Raw genomic sequence first — 18973 nt, forward strand, 5'->3', positions numbered from 1 at the left:
CCCTCGAAGCAAGACTAAATCTTCCCAAAGATTTAATATCATTAGATGGAATCGTGAGTATTAAAAATAGCACGCGTATCTGAAAAAGCCCAACGATGGAAAGTACACTCAACGTTTATGATGGTGTTTTCCTTCTGGGAGACCAGAGAAGGGCACTTTGTTTTAGTTACGTTAAAAGGATTTCCTTACCAAATTTACTGCTTCCAAACTGTCGTTTTTAATGATAATAGCTAATATGTAGAGCGCTGACTGTACGCCGAGCGCTGTTTTATGCAACTTGCACATTATCCGCTAAACAACCCAAGAAATATTACCTTATGCTTTTTAACACACGAGGAAACTAAAGCACTGAAGTTAATTTGCCCAAAGAAATAAAACCAGTCAGTTACAGAAGGAGGGTCGGAACTTAACCCCATCTGCCGTGAGCCTGAGCTCTTGTCACTGTTCCTCAAGTCATTTAGCGCGGTAGCTTGATCTCACATTTCTGAACTCTTAAAAAAAGTAGCTAACTTGCTGCTGCTCGCAACCCCCAAAAGGCAACACGTCCATTATTGTATTTAAATCACTTTCCAACCACTTCGAGGAATTTTATATTTTTCTCTGTAATAAAGAGCTGGAACAATTTATTTGTCTAGCTTGAGAGGGTGTCGTTTAAAAGGTATAAATTAGGTAGGTACTATCAGAAAAACAACGACATATTTAGAGTGGTCGCTCAGACATTCTAGGTGCTTAATTTATAAAATAAGTTACTCTTATTTAGCTCATATATTATTTGCATTTTGAAAATGAATATTCATATATCCTGAGGGCCCCTTGCTTCCCAGGATGAAGGCTGGAGGAGGAGGAGGAGGAGGAGGAGGAGGAAGAAGGTGTCTGATCAGTGGCAGTTACCCCCAAGTACCCCAAACCATAGATAGAAACATGCAGCACGGATGACAAATTTCTTTCTCCGATTCACACAGACACCACGAGAGCCTATACCGTCTTCTACTTTTGAGAAAATTACTAAGAGACTGTATCATTTGTTCAGTCTTCTCCTGTGTATATTGAATGCCTTCCGGCATCTTCATTTAGAAGAAATAGAAGGTCGGCAAACTTATCTCAAGGAGGGTGTGGTACAACAGAGGCCAGACAGGACACACACTCCACACGGGAGCAGGGGTGGGACCGTGGAAAGAACTGAATCCAGCGCTCGTCCCATTACTTATTAGCTGGGGAACCTTAGCGAGGTTATGTAAACTCTCTAAGTTCCTCTTCTTCAAAATGAAAAGAGTAACATTCTAAAGTCTTGTCAAGATTAAACAGCTTATCTACAGGATGAATCAACGCCCAGCACCCAGCAGGTCCTCGATGGTCAGGTATTGTTTTAGTAGCAAATACTGTCATGAATATCAGTAAAAATAATAATATAATCGCTATAATAAATAATATATGAAAAAGGGAGAAGATAGGTGTTAAAGAAAATAAGTATAATCTATTCAGAGGTGGAACGGGTCGGTGTGAACTGCAGCTTTAAGGATCAGGAAGGAACGAGAATGGCCATGAAAAGCAGGAGAGATAAACGCATTGCCAAGGAGAAAGAACTTTATAGATAACGGGTTTGGAAGCCTGAGCAGCTCGGGACATTTGGAGCCTCGGGCAGGATTCTCTGAATTGAGGTCAAAGTTTAGGGGAAAAGTAAAGGCAGACACAGACTGCCTGGCCACCAGGACGCTGAGTGCTCGGCGAAGGATCGCCCTTGAGACACTGGTCCGTTATGGGACTGATCCACAGGTTTAATTTTGTCAGATGTAATCTGTGTGTCTAAACGATCCTTTTTCTATGTGTATAAACAATCACGACATTTTGACCAAGTAGTCAAGAGATTAGAGATGGAACATAATGTTTTAAAGCATATTGTTTTAGATTTGACAAGACCCCGATGATACCTTTTTAAGGTGCAATATTAAAATGTTTTTTTTGTTTGTGTGTTTTGTTTTGTTTTTTGTTTTTTTTGCCCCATTCCAAAGAACGACGACAAAGCAAATTGAAATAGTGGCAAAAGAGCACGCTTACGGGTTTGTATCTTAGTGCATCTCTGTAGGAGCCAAACAGAGCAGCCTGGGCTCTGACAAAGGCCCTGGCCACTCCGTCCCCCGTGGCGGTAGACTGCTTCTTCAGCTTATTTTTCAGGGCCGAGACCTGCATGACAGAGAGGAACAGTTAAATTAACACCTCAGAAATTGGTACAGCGAGGTACGAATCCAATCAGCAGGCAGACCGCAGTGTCTGCAGGTCAACCCCAAACTCTGCCCTCCTCCTCGGTGCCTTATCTTTTTAACTGCAGAGAGCACCTGCTGCTCTGTTAATTGAAGCAAAAGCAGGAGCCCACGGAATCGGGAGCCCACAGAATCGCGCTGATGCAAATTGCTCTATGCTCTCTTTCTTTTCCCCAAGGCCTCTCGATATAAATAAGCTTAATTATTTTACGGTAAACGGCTTGTGAGCCACTTTTCTGCAGATTTTTAGCAATTACAGCATGTGTCTACTTGTTTTCAGAGGTGGCCGGTTGGGTATCGCTCATTTCTGCCACGTGAGGCTGTTTGTCATAGGTCCTCCAGGATCACTTACCATTTAATTTTATTTTTTGGAAGCTTCATTTGCATAGGCGATTTTCCAGTCACTTGTTGACCAGTTTTCGCCATTATCAGATAAAAAGAGGGGTGAGAAGTTAAAGTTATTGAGAACCTACTGCGAATAGTTAAGCAACGCTACATACCGTCTCATTTAATCTTCGCGGCCTTCTAATAAAGGCATTCGTATTACTATTTATGAATAAAAAATAAGAGCTCAAAGATATGAACCAATTCGCCCTCACTAGATAGCCAATAAGTTGGCAAAACTGAGATTTAAATCCAGTTTTTCCCACCACCACAGGCTGGGTTTGAGTTCAATGTCATCGTCGTATGAACCAGCGATCAGATTAAAATATTAACGTGCTTAAATCAAAGACGAACTTATTATCTAGGAATTGGCGTAATTTTAAAAGGCACCTAAATTTGTTATAATTTTTCTTACATTGCCATCCTTTAATTTCGAGTTCTGTGTAGTTCGAAGAATGCCTATTACTTACGAACGGCCCTTACTTAGATGACTATTTTGTAGGTGTGATCGCACCCCTGTCACACGCTCCCGTTTTTCAAGGGGGAAGCGATGTGATCTGTTGCTCTGAGCCCATTCACGGACCATCCCCTTTCGCACGTAATGTAGAAACCACACTCTGCACACTTAGGAAGTATTGACGCTCACATACGTTCCTCAACGATGCCACACATGCGACGTCGAGTCGTGTAAAATTTCTGTCGTCTTAAGAAAAGAAACTGACGAGACCAATTCTGGTTGGACTGTCCCCTTCACGGGGCGGTTAGCCCCATGCAACTACCGAATAGCAAAATAACGTCGTCTCTCCTTTGCGTGTATATACGTGCAAAGAAGGAATATTTTTATTTCTTTATGCAAGTGATCCCGACTAATCTTGCAGATGATGATTGCAATTGAAGTGTCAACCTAATTAACAACTAAACTTTGAATAATGCTAATGAGAAATGAACACAGCATCAGAGGAAAGACCAGCTCTACAGGTGATAAACCTTCACAGGAGTGACATTTTCCAGTGTAAAGTCACAGTTACTCTGATCTGATCAAAGGAAGAGACCCCCATTGGGTCCAATTATAACCCTAGTTTTGAGAAAATTATTGAGTTATAACGCTCATCAACTATGCAGAAAGGCTTCGCAGTCTACCTCTTCCTCCTGTCGCTGTGATCTTTTCAATTTATATCTAAGCTCTACAGATTCAGATAAAAGTTTAGAGCCTAACTCATTTAGCCCACAAAGTCATAAACCAGGACTCATTTTCAGAGGAAGTTTTTATGATTAAAATCGAACTCGATAAATCCACATTTATAGGTAACCCACACATTCGAACAATAAACACGGTTGAAGGATGCGAAAACAAATCTTCTGACTTAACGTCCTTTATTCTAAAGTTTGAAATAATATTATTTTTGTTTGTTTTAAGTGCCTTATAAGAAAAACTATGGGAACGAATATCAATACGCGTACATGTATGTATTTAATTACCGCCCCCACAAAAAGTCTCATCATGGAAGAAGCATGATTCCAGCCTTTCGAAGTATTATAAAAGCACAGGATTGGGTTATTTTTCAATTTTTATCTAGAAAATAAAAAACACATTGAAAAATGTCAACGCCTTTTATCTTTACGAAAGAAAATCCCTCAGACTGTATTTTTCTATAAAACATGAAATTAACAATTCGGTTCTCCACAAATCAGGGGTTCTTGGGACAATCAAAACACACGTGCTCAGAAAACGGTGGTGAATCGAAGCCTTCCTGAGCCTGTGTCACCCCAAGTCCTCGATTGCTTAACTGTTGCTCGAGCTATCCGGGATATTAATCACACTGCCACGAGCCCCTCCTAACCAAGCCATAAATATGTGGCTGTCACTTCCAAAATTACTCACTCAGTGATGGTTTCTGATCTCCTTCAGGAAGGAAAATAGGAAAGAAAAAGAAATTACTCGTTCTAGAACTTGCTATTCAATACAATAGCCACTAGACACACAAGCACTTGAAATGTCACCAGGCCAAATTGAGATTCGCCGTACGCGTAAAATATACACTGGATTTTGAAGACTCATTACCGAAAAAAAAATAAAAAGGTAAAATACCTTATTAATTATTTTTTATTTCGATTACATGATGAAACAATATTTGGGATATACTGGACTAAATAAAATATTAAAATTAAGTTTGCCTATTTCTTTTTACTTTTTAACGTGGCTCCTAAAAGATTTTAAATTGCATATGAGGCTCGTGTCACATTGCCAGGGGACAGTGCTATCCTACATGAGCACATTATCTAATTTCACACGGGTCTGTGGACTAAAAGCGCCGTTTAGCAAGAAAGGCAGTTACATCTTCCTTTGCCTGTTTCTATGTTATTTCAACCTTTACAACTGTGTAAGGAATTTTCCTGGCCTCCTTGAGGTGGCCTCCGACTGTCACTAGATCTGAGGTTGTCCCTGTTTTTTCAGAGGCCAGAGGGCGGCTGAGTGTTTCTGTATGCACAAAAGAATGTAAAAAAAAAAAAAGAAAAGAAAAGCCTGGGAAAAAAATGGAATTGTTTTTCAAAGACAGCTTGAGATATAAGGACATTATTCTAATATCAGGCGACCGTGTTGGCCTTGCTGTCTTTCTTTACTTGAGATGGCTGGGGTAAGTTATCACCAGTTAGCACTGCCCTTCACAGTGCTAATTAGCTTTTAGCGGTTTTTATCTATAAAAACGATGATGTCTCCTGTGCACTGTTTTCAATACTTGGTCTGGAAAACTGCATTTCCTGCTTCAATGTCCAAACTTCTAGGTTCAGTTACGAAATAAGGATAGAGCTTCCTTCCCCTGCAGTCCTGAGGTTTATATTCACGTATACACTGAATTCAGGAAAGCGTTTGGGACCTCTGTTAGGTGGCTGTGATGGCGCCGTGTTATTATGAGATATTTAAAAAAGTATTAATTGTTTTCTCTTTTTATTCTCAGTTGCCAATGGCTAAAGACTGCTTCAAAATTGACATTTTATTGATCACGTTTTTCACTCCGTAATTATTTTCCAAGCCTAATTCTTGTCGTAGAACAAAACAAAAGCGAACCGGTGAAAATAATTTCGGAAATGAACATCGTTTGATTGCTCTTATGAAATGCTTAAAGTCCTTTCAAACGCCGAGCACGCAGGGGTCTAAGTGGCCACGGGTGGTAGAGGAGATGGCCTGGGGTGTAGCCCAGTGGGAGTTCACTGCCACATGAATAATATCTCCACCAATTCTCCACTTTGACCCTCTCAGCCAACGAGGATAAATTAAAACTGTGCAAGCCGTGTGCACACACACACTGAGCGAGGAGGTAATCACACCAACGGCGAGCCAGGGAGAACATGTGAATGAGCTGAGCTTTTCAGAAAAACGACACGTTTTTCTCTTCCTGGACTTTTAGATGCGTCTCCTCAGGAAAAGCAAATGAACCACCGTACCCAGAAATTTTAATCTTACTTTTAAGGACCACAGAGAGCGACATCGGGGTAAAGAACAGAATGGAAAAATAAATGCTCGCAAACAATATTTAGATAATCTTCACAACCCGAACGCCCCTCTGACGCTCTGAGATGAACTGTGCTCTAGAAACTTCATACATTCCGAAGAGTTAAAGCTTCGAATATTCTTCTGCTTCAGAAAAAAGTTAAAGAGTCAACATCTTTTTCTCTCCCACGAAACACGGTGCCGTATGAATCCGACATTCGGTCCCCACGCTTCTCCACTCCTTCGAACGTGCAGGTTTTTAGGAAACAAAATGAACCTTTCCCTCTTAATATAATTTCCTAACGAGCTTCTGTTTAAGGATTAAAACAGTCACCTTTAACATTTACGAAATGAAAAGCAGATGCCCTCCTCGCGGGGAGCACGTGACCCCGTCTCTTTGTGCGTTTAATTACCTATCAAAACCTGACGAATACGGTGCCATCTACGACTATTTTCCTTTCGGAGACAACTTAAAATTTCAGACAACCCAAACCGCTCTGAGCCCCGCCACAAACCCATCACCATGCCGTCGCCCCCGGGGTACATGTGACACACGTTCAGCCAGTTGCTCTGGGAGGCATTACGTGGGTCCCCTTCGCGCTTCCTCGTCTCCCACCTGTGACAATCCTCGAGCCCTGTCGCTTGGGCCTCTGCTCGCTGCCTAAGGTCTGCCCGCTTCCGTCTAAGTTCCAGCCGCCGCTGAGTTCAGGCCAATGCCACCTCCTCCCGAGAGGACGGCACAGGGTCTCTCGTCGGATCCCCCTGCTTCGTTTGGCACACGCAGTCATCTCAGGACCCCGAAACCCAAAGAGATGTCATTAGACATGAAAGTGGACCGTGCTATTCCTTTGCTGAAAACCCGCCGTGAGCTTCCGGCCAGGTGCAAAGGCCGTCACCCGGAACCTCAGCCCTGTCACAGCTCCCCTCACGACAGCTGACCAGGACCCCTTCCCGGTTCTTGACTTTGCCCAGCCCCTCGCCCAGCAGAGGCCCCGCACGCCCCGTCCTCTCCCCCGACGTGGCCTGGCGGCTCAGGCTCATCCTTCTAGCCGGCTCCGCCCAGATGCTCTGCCACGTTCAGGCGGCTGGACCACAAGAGGCCCATCTGAGTGTGTAGACGGCTGAGACCAGCACATCGATGCGGCTATGGCTATTTTCACTCCCGCGGACAGAGCAGAGATGATGGGGGGGCCATACCCTCCACCCCTTTGGTAACAGACATCCTCAAGTTTCAGCTGGAGCCGGGTAAACCCAGCTCTTTCCCAGCATCCCTTGCGACTTGGGTTCAGTCAGGTGCAATGTGAGTCCGGGCGAGCAGCACGTGTCTTCCTGTTTGTTTGGCACATAGTAGGTGCTCAATAAATATTTGTCGAATGAACGAATGAGTGAACGAAGAACCTGTCCCAGGCACACTTCTACATGAATTTCTCTAGTTACTGGACCTAAATATCCATGATGGGGCCCAGGAAGAATCCATTTAAAAGTTCAGCAAGTCATCATGATGTCAGCAACATCTGAGGACTGCTATCGAGGTGGAGCTTACAACGTCACGTACACGACACTCTCCTGAGTGTGGAGGAGTCAAGAACTTAGTGGCCTCGAGATAAACTGGAAAGAATGTTAAAGCCAACAGCAAGGTCTTTATATTTTGAAATACGTATGTATTAAATGTGTCTATATATTATATAATATATAATAGCAGTAAGGAGAGAGAGAAGCACGCTATCAAGATGATACAGAAAAAAAAAAAAGGCATTAGCAGAAAGGCTAGGTAATTTAGTCGGAAATGAAGAGCGATGAGAGAGCCACGTGACTTCACGAGCACTTACAATCACTAAGGGTAACAAACTATAAATCAACGTTAAAACAGCGAAAGTACAGAGAGAGAAAGGGGGAAATTGCTAAAGCCTGGGTCACTGCGATGAGATGAACAGATTATTCAGTTCAGAGAAAAGGACAGAGATCTTTCTAACGGCTGGAAGCCCAGTTATTTAAGGTTTGGGGTTTTGGGTTTTGTTTTGCTTTTGTATTTAAAGTTTATATTTAACGAATACACGCCAAGAAAATCGTGGGGAAAATAGTACGATCTATTATAGTTTACTTGCGAACAACAACAACAAAAACTTTTATAAACAATCACATCTCTGAAAATAACTATTTAAAAGAAAGGTGAGTTTCCACAGACACCCAAAGCAGCATGCAGAAACACAGTGACAGCCACCACGGTGCGGTCTCCATGTACATAAAAAGTTGCACTCACGGCCAAAAAAAACTAGATATTAAACATGCTTCCAAGTCTCTCCCTTTCATGACTCTGAAAGTCAGATGAAAATATTCTTATGAAATGTTCTAGGACGTAACTCTGCACGGGGACTTTAAAAGCAACTTCTATTACAAACGATAAAAGAAATGCGATTCTATGTCCCTTCGCCGGGCGCTTACTGAATGCCTGATTGTCACAAAGCACTGCACCCAGGCTGGTGGCCGGCGGGGTGCACGGCCAGGTGGCCGAGTTCTGAGAGCTGAAGGCCGAGGGAGGCATGACTGCCTCTCTGACCGCCTCTCCCCAGGGGCCGACTGAAAGCGGTGTTTGTCGCCTGAAGTCTACTCTATTCATCTAAAAACGTGTTCTCCAGATTACTCTAGAACCTGGAGGAAACTGTGTTACCTTTCTAACCTGGCCACTCTAGAAATTTCTGAGGACTCCATTTACCGTTAAACACAATAAGGATTAGAGCAGAGCTGTGGCAAGCCTGGAACTAATATAATAGTCTCTGGGGCCTTTTTTTTTTCCCTTTATAACATGCATTATGATGATTTAACATATTAAACCTTCATGTTAGATTAAATACCCAATGAATTAAATCTATCTATTGACTATCTGCATAGTTGGGAGTTAAATTTGTTTACATACTTAATTTTTTTTAAACTAATTTAAAAAATTCTCTGAAAAAGCCAATTCTTCTCCAAATTTATTCCCGAATTAACTCACTTGAATGCAACTGTATAAAATTTTATTTAAAGTTAGAGTTTTGGGGTTTTTTCCCCCCTCTCCTTCATTAGGCTTTTAACGATTTTTGGTAATTCAGAGCAATTTATGGCTTTTCTTTCCATATCACAATAAAAACAATCTATGCCTTCATGGAATAGATTGAAAACCTCACAAGATGCATGATATTTTAAATGACTCCATTTTAAAATAAGGTCTCGTCAACGTTTTAGTAATTACATATGCCTGATACCAAAAGTACCTATCCCATACATAACATAACCTGGTTTAGAGTGAATTATACAATAGCTCGTAAACGTACTATATTTTCTACACACCCTCATAATAGAAAATAGAAAAGCATTTTCCAGTATTATTATCTGCAAGATGAAAACGAGTGTTTAAAACAGTTCAGAAAACTCTAATTTAAATCAAAGAGGTCATATTTCTTTAACAAGATTAGAATGGAGAGTGAGCTTCTATATGAAATCTTAAAAGAGTTATCATTACACTGGATATCACATTTATGTGAGAGGGACCGTGTTGTAGCGTTTGGGGCGAAAGTCTGAGGATCAAAACCTATAAAAATTAAAGCTCTAGAAACGCTATTAGCAGTCTATTTTCTGTGCCTTCATCACCTCATGTAAAAGAAGGATGAGTGCGTTAGTCTGACTAAGAGTATATTACTTTTTATAACCTAGTAAGTTAAAATTATTTAAGCAACATAGGTCAGAATTCACGTTCCTGCATCTTCTAATGCATGTAACTTTTGCAGATGCCAATTCGAACCTGCTTTCGTGTGTAAGAGTTAGTTTGCCATTGTTTTAACTTAACGTTCACATGAAGACAGGTTTTCTTAATCTCATTATAATTCTAATTAGCTTAATTTTCCAACAAGTGGGTTGCCCTATTTATTTTTGAAAGAGTAGCAATTGTCAAAATCACTTTAAACACTGTTAATGATGATAAAAATTAACATGAGCAGTAGTAGCTTAGAAATACAACGTTTTAAATTAGTATGTAATTGAAACTAAATCTATATATATTTGGAATGGGGAGTCTCAGTGCATTTTTTTTTCCTTAAATTAAAATGAACTTCTTTGAGATGTCAGATGTTATATTTAATCAAACCGTTTCTTTTTTTTTCCTCGCACTTAAAAACATACCACAATAACACTAACTTCGATTGATATTATTGCATTGCCCTAAAATGTACCTTTTTTTTATTTCAAAAGACTTCAAACCACATATATTCGAAGGTATCTATATTTGGCATGGCCAATAAAAAATAGAATCACAACGTGTTCTTAGAAAAAAACTACGAGAGTATATTTTAATGAATCTACTGCTTTTCAAAGTTATTCCACGTAATAATCGATACCGTTAAAATCACTCCCAATAAAATCTGTGCTTTTTTTTCTTTTAATGATCCAAATCTATAGTGAAATGATGAAATCGAAAAACAAGTGTTCTTGTCAGGGGACAGGAAGAGAGTTTTTTTCCCCGCCCTTAAAGAAAACAAAGGATTCCTGAGAGCTTTGCCCTGATTTATTTTTCCAATTTTAAAGACTTTAGGAGTAGCCGAACTGCTGCTGGCATGGGACTATTCCTAACAGTCAATAAATCTAAAATATTATGTGTGAATATTGGAATGAAGCCATTAAGAAGATTACAGCATGCAACACAGCAGAGGGTCCGCAGGAAAAAAAAGGCTAGTAATGCAGGACAACTGTGACCGCTGACCTTTGAACAGCCAAGTCCACTGGTCAAGCCGATCCAGCAAGAGTCATCTAGAGCCTGTCAGGATAATCTGAGTGCCTCGGCGTGCTTTTAAAAGGCCCTCGCTTAAATATCAGTTAATTTATTAAATAATCGAACAATAGCGATAGCGATATTTTTTCCGGTTTCAAGTGTATTTCATTCATTCAAACCACAAAAAAAAAATTCGGTAAGATCATTTGCGTTTTTAACGCGCCTCATTGAAAACATTGGTAATTACAGAAAGTACGTCTCGATACTTTATCCTGTTTCTTACAGGATTCTAAGAGGTAGCTTTCGGAAAACCGATGATAGGACTAAATTTGTTAGAGATGGTTTAACAATCACCTAAAGTATTTTTAAGAATATGGCTCTAACTTAAAGCATCCCATTCTTGGTAAACAGTCCCCCTCGGAGCTTTCAATTTTATTCTTCTTCAAATCTGTCCGTAAGTCTGTGGCCCTCCATTTCAGGCACACATGTCATTATATCTATACCGGTGTCTCTTTTTATGAGCATCTTTTCGAATTTCAGTCATTTCTAATTATTTGTGGCTTATAAGGTAGTCCCTCCTGTCATTTTAGTTAGGCTTTTACATTTTGTGAATTGTGTTTAACTTCATCTGTTTAAACAAATGTGTTAATATCAAACTAATTCTACCAGGGAAGTAGTACTTTTTAATTAAAAAAGAAACGTCTAACGAAACAATTGCCATGAAAGATTTTCTCAAAGAAAGAATGAGCTATCGTTGAAGCTGACTATAAAAATTCTAATATGACACACGACAAAGCTGATTTCTTTCCCTTTTTTCTTCCTCTTTCTTCTTCTTTTTTAAAATAAACAATCTTTTCTCCTTAGGGCATTATAGTAGGAAATACATGCACATGAGGAAAATACTCTTGAAAGTTGAAACTTTATTTTCATAATTATCTCTCTATTCAATGAAGGATACTTTGATGGATTTCTAAATGAATAACTCTAATCATTTCTAGCAGCTTCTGCAAAATTTTTATAATGAGGCAATCTAGTTATAATGAGCTAAAAAGATAATATAATTCTTCACTTGCCTGGTCTTGGATTTGTTCATACATTCATTTTACTATAGTAAGATAAAGTAGTTCAATATAATTTGCTTCAAGGTCAGCAAGTATGATAGGTTATTTATAGGCATAAATAACTTGAGTTTGACTTTAAAATCATATTTTTCCTATTACTAGCCATAAAACAATCAAAGTTAGTATTACTGTATTTTTTGAGTTTGAGATTTTTCAATTCAATTTTTCAAACTCACTAATAATGATTTCAAGGTACTTGCAAGATTACAGAAAAATATATTCTGAAGTTGATTTTTTTTATTCTCCAATGTGAATATCCTCGAGAAAAAGATTTTTTTAAAGGAAAGTTATTTCAGCTTAGGACTATGTTATAAAGATATTTTTAAACAGCCATTGAAATACATACAGAAACAATACTGGTCTGCATTTGTGCCCCGTTCTAAGGAATACGAAGGCCAAAAAATACACTTTTGGAGACTACTTAAAATGAAATACAGAATATACCCTATTACAAGCTGCAGACACACACATGCACACACACACACACACAAACCCTCTGCGAGATCAAAGACCGGGAGCGAGCTGGCACTTAATTTATCAGCCTTTACAGACAAAAGACAGTTTTCGTCATTTCAAAAGGATCAGATGTCTTTTATGACAAACTGGGTTTGCAGTTTAATTTACAAATAGAATTCTAAGTAAGCAGTCTTTGCTCTGCCAAAGCAAATGACAAACCGTGTAGGTTTTCATTCTTGCGGCCCTCAGCAGGATAGAAAAGATTAAAAATAAAACTGAAATAATTTAGAGAAAACAAATAAATGTTTCAGAAAGTTGAGGGAGATCAAAGCCAGAATTTTCTGACCCCAACTGTACAAGCATTTCTTATTATATTGACCAGTGCCATCAGATCATTAATTAAAAGGAATCGCGCTGGCAGGTGGCAGGGAAGCAGAGCCGATAATTGGCCCCCTTCTTCTCCTTCCTTCAAAAACTCTCATTCTTTTGCAAGACATGCCACTAGGCAGACAGAAATGCCTACTTTGTAATATAATGATTAAGATGAGATGAAGAGACGCGCGTTTAAGGAACCTCTGCCTAATGAATGCACCGGGCTTTTAAATTACGATCCCGCTTTTACAGTAAGGAGGACGGTGTCCCATTCAACGTCCGGGCTGCCAAAAGGCAAAAATATTCAACGCGGATCTCTGTCGATTCCTCCCACTCCCCATGTGCACACTCGACCCCTTTATTTCAGAGTTTTAAAAAGTGGGGGAAAATAGCTCTTGCAATTCAAGGATCAGGAAGCACACACACACACACACACACACATACACACACACCACACGCACACACGTTTGCTACAAAATGTCCTTCCGACTTACCACGTCACTCGGCAGGTTGTTCAAGTCATTAAATGGTGATTCTAAAGCGTTTGTGTCAACATTTAACATAACCACATCCTCCAAGGATTTATTTTTCACTCTCTGTTTAAGAAACACAATTATGAATAAACGGATTAGTATATTTTCCTTCTAAAATCTAATCCTACATTATGAAAGAATATAAACGACTTTGCCTTATGAGAAAAATAGTTTGTATACAAACCGTTCAAAAGGATTGGGTAAAAATGCTGACAACAGAATGTGTGTCCGTTCATCTGGACGTATTGATTGCGTTTGGAGAGATTGAATATGCTTTAACTACCAAAGAGGTATCACGACACAGACTTACACAATAGGCACAGCTACACTCAACTGAGACACTTACATCCATTACCTTTTATCTATTGGCCGAATTTCAATCCTATGACACAGGCGCTTGGCACACATCATGTTGCAAGGCCAACTGACTGAAGTTTTTAGCTAATCAATATTTTCTCTATATTTCCATCTCGATTTCGTGTAAGTTTATGATGAGGACTGAAAGTTGAAAAATGACAGCGAGGGCAGCAATATGAAGTGTATTGCTGGTAATATTTATCACATGAATTTCAGTGTAAAAATCAAGTCGAATAGCCTATCAGATTAACTATCTGACCCCTTTGTCTCACTTGACAGCTTAGTCAAATTATCTCACTACACGGACGAATGATTGGGAGGTAGAATTTCATCAAATATTTCATCTTTAAAGAAAGGAAATATTTACTGTTTACTTTTCCTATCTAAATAATAATTATACTTAAATCATATGTTATTACTCTTATTAAAATAATAGCAAATAGTGTTCTTTAATGCAAATAAGACATTCATTAATGAAATGTATCCATCAACTCAGAATTCTATAATTTATAGGTCAACTAGTTATAGATCAATTAAATTTCAGAGAAATAGTTTTAAAAGCGACATTCTAGAAAAACAGCCATTTCTGAGAATTATTATTTAAATCCCCTAAATTTTAATTTGGCCAAACCAATTTTTCGTTCTCACTTGGTCAAGACTAAAATTTCTCTGATTCATTTAGAATTTCAAATCTCTGCATCTCAGGTAGAAATTTGCTAGGGAACTGGTGGTTTTTAGTAGGGGATTCGTATGTGTTAAGAAAGCCATAACATCTTTGTAGAATGGATTCTCAGGGGGACACACGATTCTAACAGAATGTCCCTGTAAAAGACATTATAATTCGAAAGGGAGACTCAGAACACGGCCATTTCTAGGAAATTAACAGAGAATCACTTATAATAGTGACACTATTGCAAAAAAATTTATAAATTAACTAATTTCCTTGTCTTTCCATGTGTATACATATATGTGATTTTCTACAAATTACAGCGTAACTACAAAAATAATCTATTTTATAAGCAAAAATATATTTATACTAATCTCATTTGTGTGCAAAAACTGTGTCATAATTTTGATTTCCATTTTCTATTCTAAGTTGTCCTTTTAACAGAAACCGACCGTAAAGTTAATCCAGAAACCTGATGTATTTTTTAAGGGATGACATGAATTCATCTCAATAGCCTAGAATAATGGCTATTGTGACCCCAGAATATTTTGCAGTGACACTAACAATAAACTCTGATAAAGAAAATCAGTGTTAATAGGAGATATTTACTTTTTTCAGTGTTGCTCTTAGTTTTAAAAGGTGTGATACAGCTAAATATTAAATTTTGTTCAAGGGGCTACTCAAGAATGGACAATGTATTCATTTCAATAAATCAATATACTGAGACCTCTCTAAAATTAGAATAATTTTATATTTTTTAAAGGAGAAAAAAATACTATATAATTTAAATCTTTTTTTTTAATTTGGCTTTACCTATATTTTACCTGTATTTTCCCTCCAAACCAGGCTTTAGCTATGTTTTTTTAAATAAGTAGAAAGTCATATGGCATAAAATGGTACCTCCCTCCTCTCCCCCCCCTCCTCTCTCTCTGTCTCTGTCTCTCTCTGTCTCTCTCTCTCTCCCATCCCACCCCCATTTATCATAAAGTTCATAAACTTGTTTAGATGAAGAAATAGTAAGAAAATGTGAAAAGATAATTTACTTTTTCTTCAAAACTAAGAACGTAATATTAGTCCGAAGTCTGGAAGTCTTACTAAGTCCAACAAGAAGGTGCCAGAGGTGGTGAGCCTTCCTCACACGCTCCGCGTGAGGACCCTTCCGTGCAGTGTGACTGCGAATGCGCTTCATGCACGTGAATGCAAGGAAATGACACAGTGGCAGCCATCACGTGATCTGATGAAATTGGGTCGATATTTTATTTAGGATCCTTTGTCTATTAAAACAATAACTAGGACCCTCACACTTCTAGCTTCCACTACTTCATCCCCAATCAAGTAATGGCCTTAGCTTTGAGTTCGTCCCAAAAGTCTAGTGTCCAGGAGGAACGAAATGTATTTCTCCTTTATTTAGAAGCAAATTTACATTTCAAAAAGAGATTTCTAGCCATCTTTTACTCATGGTCACATACAAATAATTAAAAGCAAGATTTAAAAGAACGTTATAATTTCATGTCTTTGAATAATTACATCTAGGAGTCTTCGTGAACTGATAAAATGTGTTGAAACTCTCTTCGCCAAGAGAATAAAAAAATATTTTGACTCTTCCCAAAAAAAAAAAAAATTAGTTGTAACTGGAGTCACACAAAATACAAAAAATTACTCAGTTTGTTCTCACATCTAAAATATGTAAATGGATATATCTATATTTTAATTATAATAACATTCATATTTAAAAAAGCATAAAGATCAAGATTTTAGTGAAAAAAAAATCCACCTAATAATGATATAATAGGGATGGAATTGCGGATGTGTAGCATCTGGTAATAGATTAAGGAGTAAGTTACAAAATGGTATCCATCCAGGTTAAAGAAGTTTCTAGTATACTTTCTCCTTCACTAGAAAACTCAAGCTGACTTACGACTGTTGGACAATTCCAGAGTCTGTAAGGTACAGAGATTCCAGCCAAACTAACCGCGCTCTACACACCTCCTTGAAGGAACGGAGCCAATTTAAGCTTAGAACGGATTGTTTCCCCGCGATAGTACTTTAAGGGGAAAATAATTCTTAAACGCGCTCCTTAAACAAAGCACTCATTTCTTCTATAGGTGTCCAAGAAATAACGTGATCGATTTAATTGCACGTTTAAAACATATACCCCTCCCTAGAATATTTTGAGAAAGTCAAATCATTTGTTTCAAGAGTTGATATAGACAATATAACAACAGGTACAATCGACAACTTTAAATATTTTTCATCAGCATTAATAAGTATATTGTAAAATTTACATATTCTATTAGATATTAGATACATTAAATAAGGAAGGACACGTGCGCTAATATCAAAATCAATCTGAAACCATACCAACCAAGCGTGGTGCCATGCTTAGATTTTGCAGAAAGTGCAACTGCTGATGAATAAATGCCAGTTTCCTATTCCACAATCTAATAACAAATTAAATACCTATTCATTCATGTTTTATACAATTTGTCCTTTCACTGTGAGTATCTAGGCATGTAAGAACACATTTTTGAAAACATAACAAAATATAAGAGTCATAATGTCATCCAACCCAGACTTCAACGCTAAGAACAAATTCAACCTCCTAAAGAAACTCATTAAAATGTATTCTTTATTAAAGGTTAAACAAATAAAAACATTGCCCTGGCATTTTTGCAAAAAGAAAAAAGACCCAGAGCTGAGCACATGTAGGGTCCACAAACCAGGACACTCTCCATACGTGACCCTCGGTTTCAAAATCCTCAACCAGGATGTCCCTTGATCAACACAGTGAGGACTGATGGCGTACGCAGTGACAGCAACTAACGTGAAAACCAACTCTAACTCATTTCGGCTGCTCGTTACAAAGTGGGTGAGAATCCAAAATGCACAACCGGCAAAAAAAAAGAAATCCGTTTGACTAAAACTGAAATCAGCCAGCATAATGATGGCAGGCGACAAACCCACGTCTTTAGTTTTGTTCAAGTTTTTGTTTATTTTATTACATGCTGACCTTCTAAGAAGTCCTCTCTGAAAATGGCACTGATTTCAAGTTCAAGGTGTTTAAAGTTCAAGGTTTTTTACTTTAGTGATGACTCCAGGAACAAAATTCATTTTGAAATGAGGTGACGACAGTCCAGAATGATCAGTACACTCTAAAGCTCCAATAAGGCTGAAAAAAATGTTAAATGTTTCAAGCCATATTCTAATTCAAATGTTCACGATCAGTGTCTTAAAACCCATTTTGAAAAAGCACACCGATAAATGGATCAAAACGAAGTTTGTAAAATAAAAACATTTCCCTTTATGACTCATGATTACAAAAATTCTGACTTTCAAAATACAAGTCTGAAAAAGAAATAGATATAAAAGATCCCAAGTACCATAAAGAAAGAGATTTATCAAGGACTAAAGTTTTCAGTCTTTAAAACTTATCATATGACTTTTACCAAATGTAACCTATTTTCATGGGTTTCTTGTCTTTGAAGATCGTCATTTAATATATGAATTAAAATAAAATTATTTCAACATTACCTTTCTGAAAATCTTTTTGTGCGTACACTCTAATATGAAACCGGTCACTGCTTTCTACTAGTCAATTGATATTCTTTCAAAGTACAACTGTTTAAACTGTTACTTTCCTGAATCAGTTTATCACTACGTCACATCTGAGAGACTCACCTCTGTCAGGCTGGAGTGGATTCCAATCACATATGGCATTGGGGCACTAAATGAAAAAATATATATGCATGTAGTCCATTAAAACGGAAGCGACAATATAAGTAACTCAGTATGCTTAAAAAGGTAAATGTATTAAATGCACAGTCGTAACTAACAGAGCATATAATAGGTATTTTAAATTACTCTATATGTAAAATTCAAATTTAAATCTTCAGGCCATTAATAGATTCAAATGAAGATTGCTTTATATAAAAATCACAGTAATTTATAATTCAATGTACTACCTAAAATAGCTTTTTTAACTTAGAATATTAGAGTCTAGACCAGGGGTCCCCAACCCCTGGGTCCACCAGTCCGTGGCCTGTCAGGAACGGGTCACACAGCAGGAGGTGAGCAGCAGGTGAACCAGCGAAGCGTCACCTGCATTCACAGCTGCTCCCCAGCACCAGCATCACCGCCTCAGCTCCACCTCGGATCCTCAGGCATTAGATGCTCATAGGAGCCCTGGTCCCTGGTGTCACAAAAGTTGGGGACCGCTGGTCTAGACCATAATCTGAGTTGGAACTTTCCCCCATACTTCATATCAAACACATCCTAAAAAATCATCAAATTTATTCACATTGCTTTTGCATGCCATTTTTTATTCAATTAGGTTCTTATTTCTACAATTTTCGTAATATACGATCATTTCATACCTACTGTGTGACCCAAATTTTTGAGTCAGTCAGGACCAAATATTTATGGAGACCTACTGTGTGCCGGGCACCGTTTGGGAACTAGAGGTCCAAAGACAAGCAAGCCTCTCTCTCATTGCTGTCATTCTATTTCTGTGCTATCTTCCTGCTTGTGTGCCTTGTCATTGATTTACATTTTATACCTTCATATTTATTTCGCTTTCACTTTTATTGAATAATTT

The 18973-nt window shown here is 38.3% G+C and overlaps 1 protein-coding gene across 4 annotated transcripts in view; it reads right to left on the reverse strand.

Moving 5' to 3' along the window:
* The window catches only part of DENND1B (DENN domain containing 1B), a 153489-nt gene that overhangs the window by 46781 nt on the left and 87735 nt on the right, over nt 1-18973 (reverse strand). For all 4 annotated transcript variants that reach the window (XM_039883476.1, XM_039883475.1, XM_039883478.1 and 1 more), the window contains 3 exons: nt 18058-18103; nt 13317-13418; nt 2056-2181 (listed from right to left, as the gene is read on the reverse strand). In XM_039883476.1, coding sequence (XP_039739410.1) covers nt 2056-2181; nt 13317-13418; nt 18058-18103 — 274 coding nt within the window. The remainder of the gene's footprint in view (nt 1-2055; nt 2182-13316; nt 13419-18057; nt 18104-18973) is intronic.

Source organism: Pteropus medius, unplaced genomic scaffold (genome assembly GCF_902729225.1).
Source record: "Pteropus medius unplaced genomic scaffold, Ma_sr-lr_union100, whole genome shotgun sequence".
In the NCBI taxonomy this organism is placed as follows: domain Eukaryota; kingdom Metazoa; phylum Chordata; class Mammalia; order Chiroptera; family Pteropodidae; genus Pteropus; species Pteropus medius.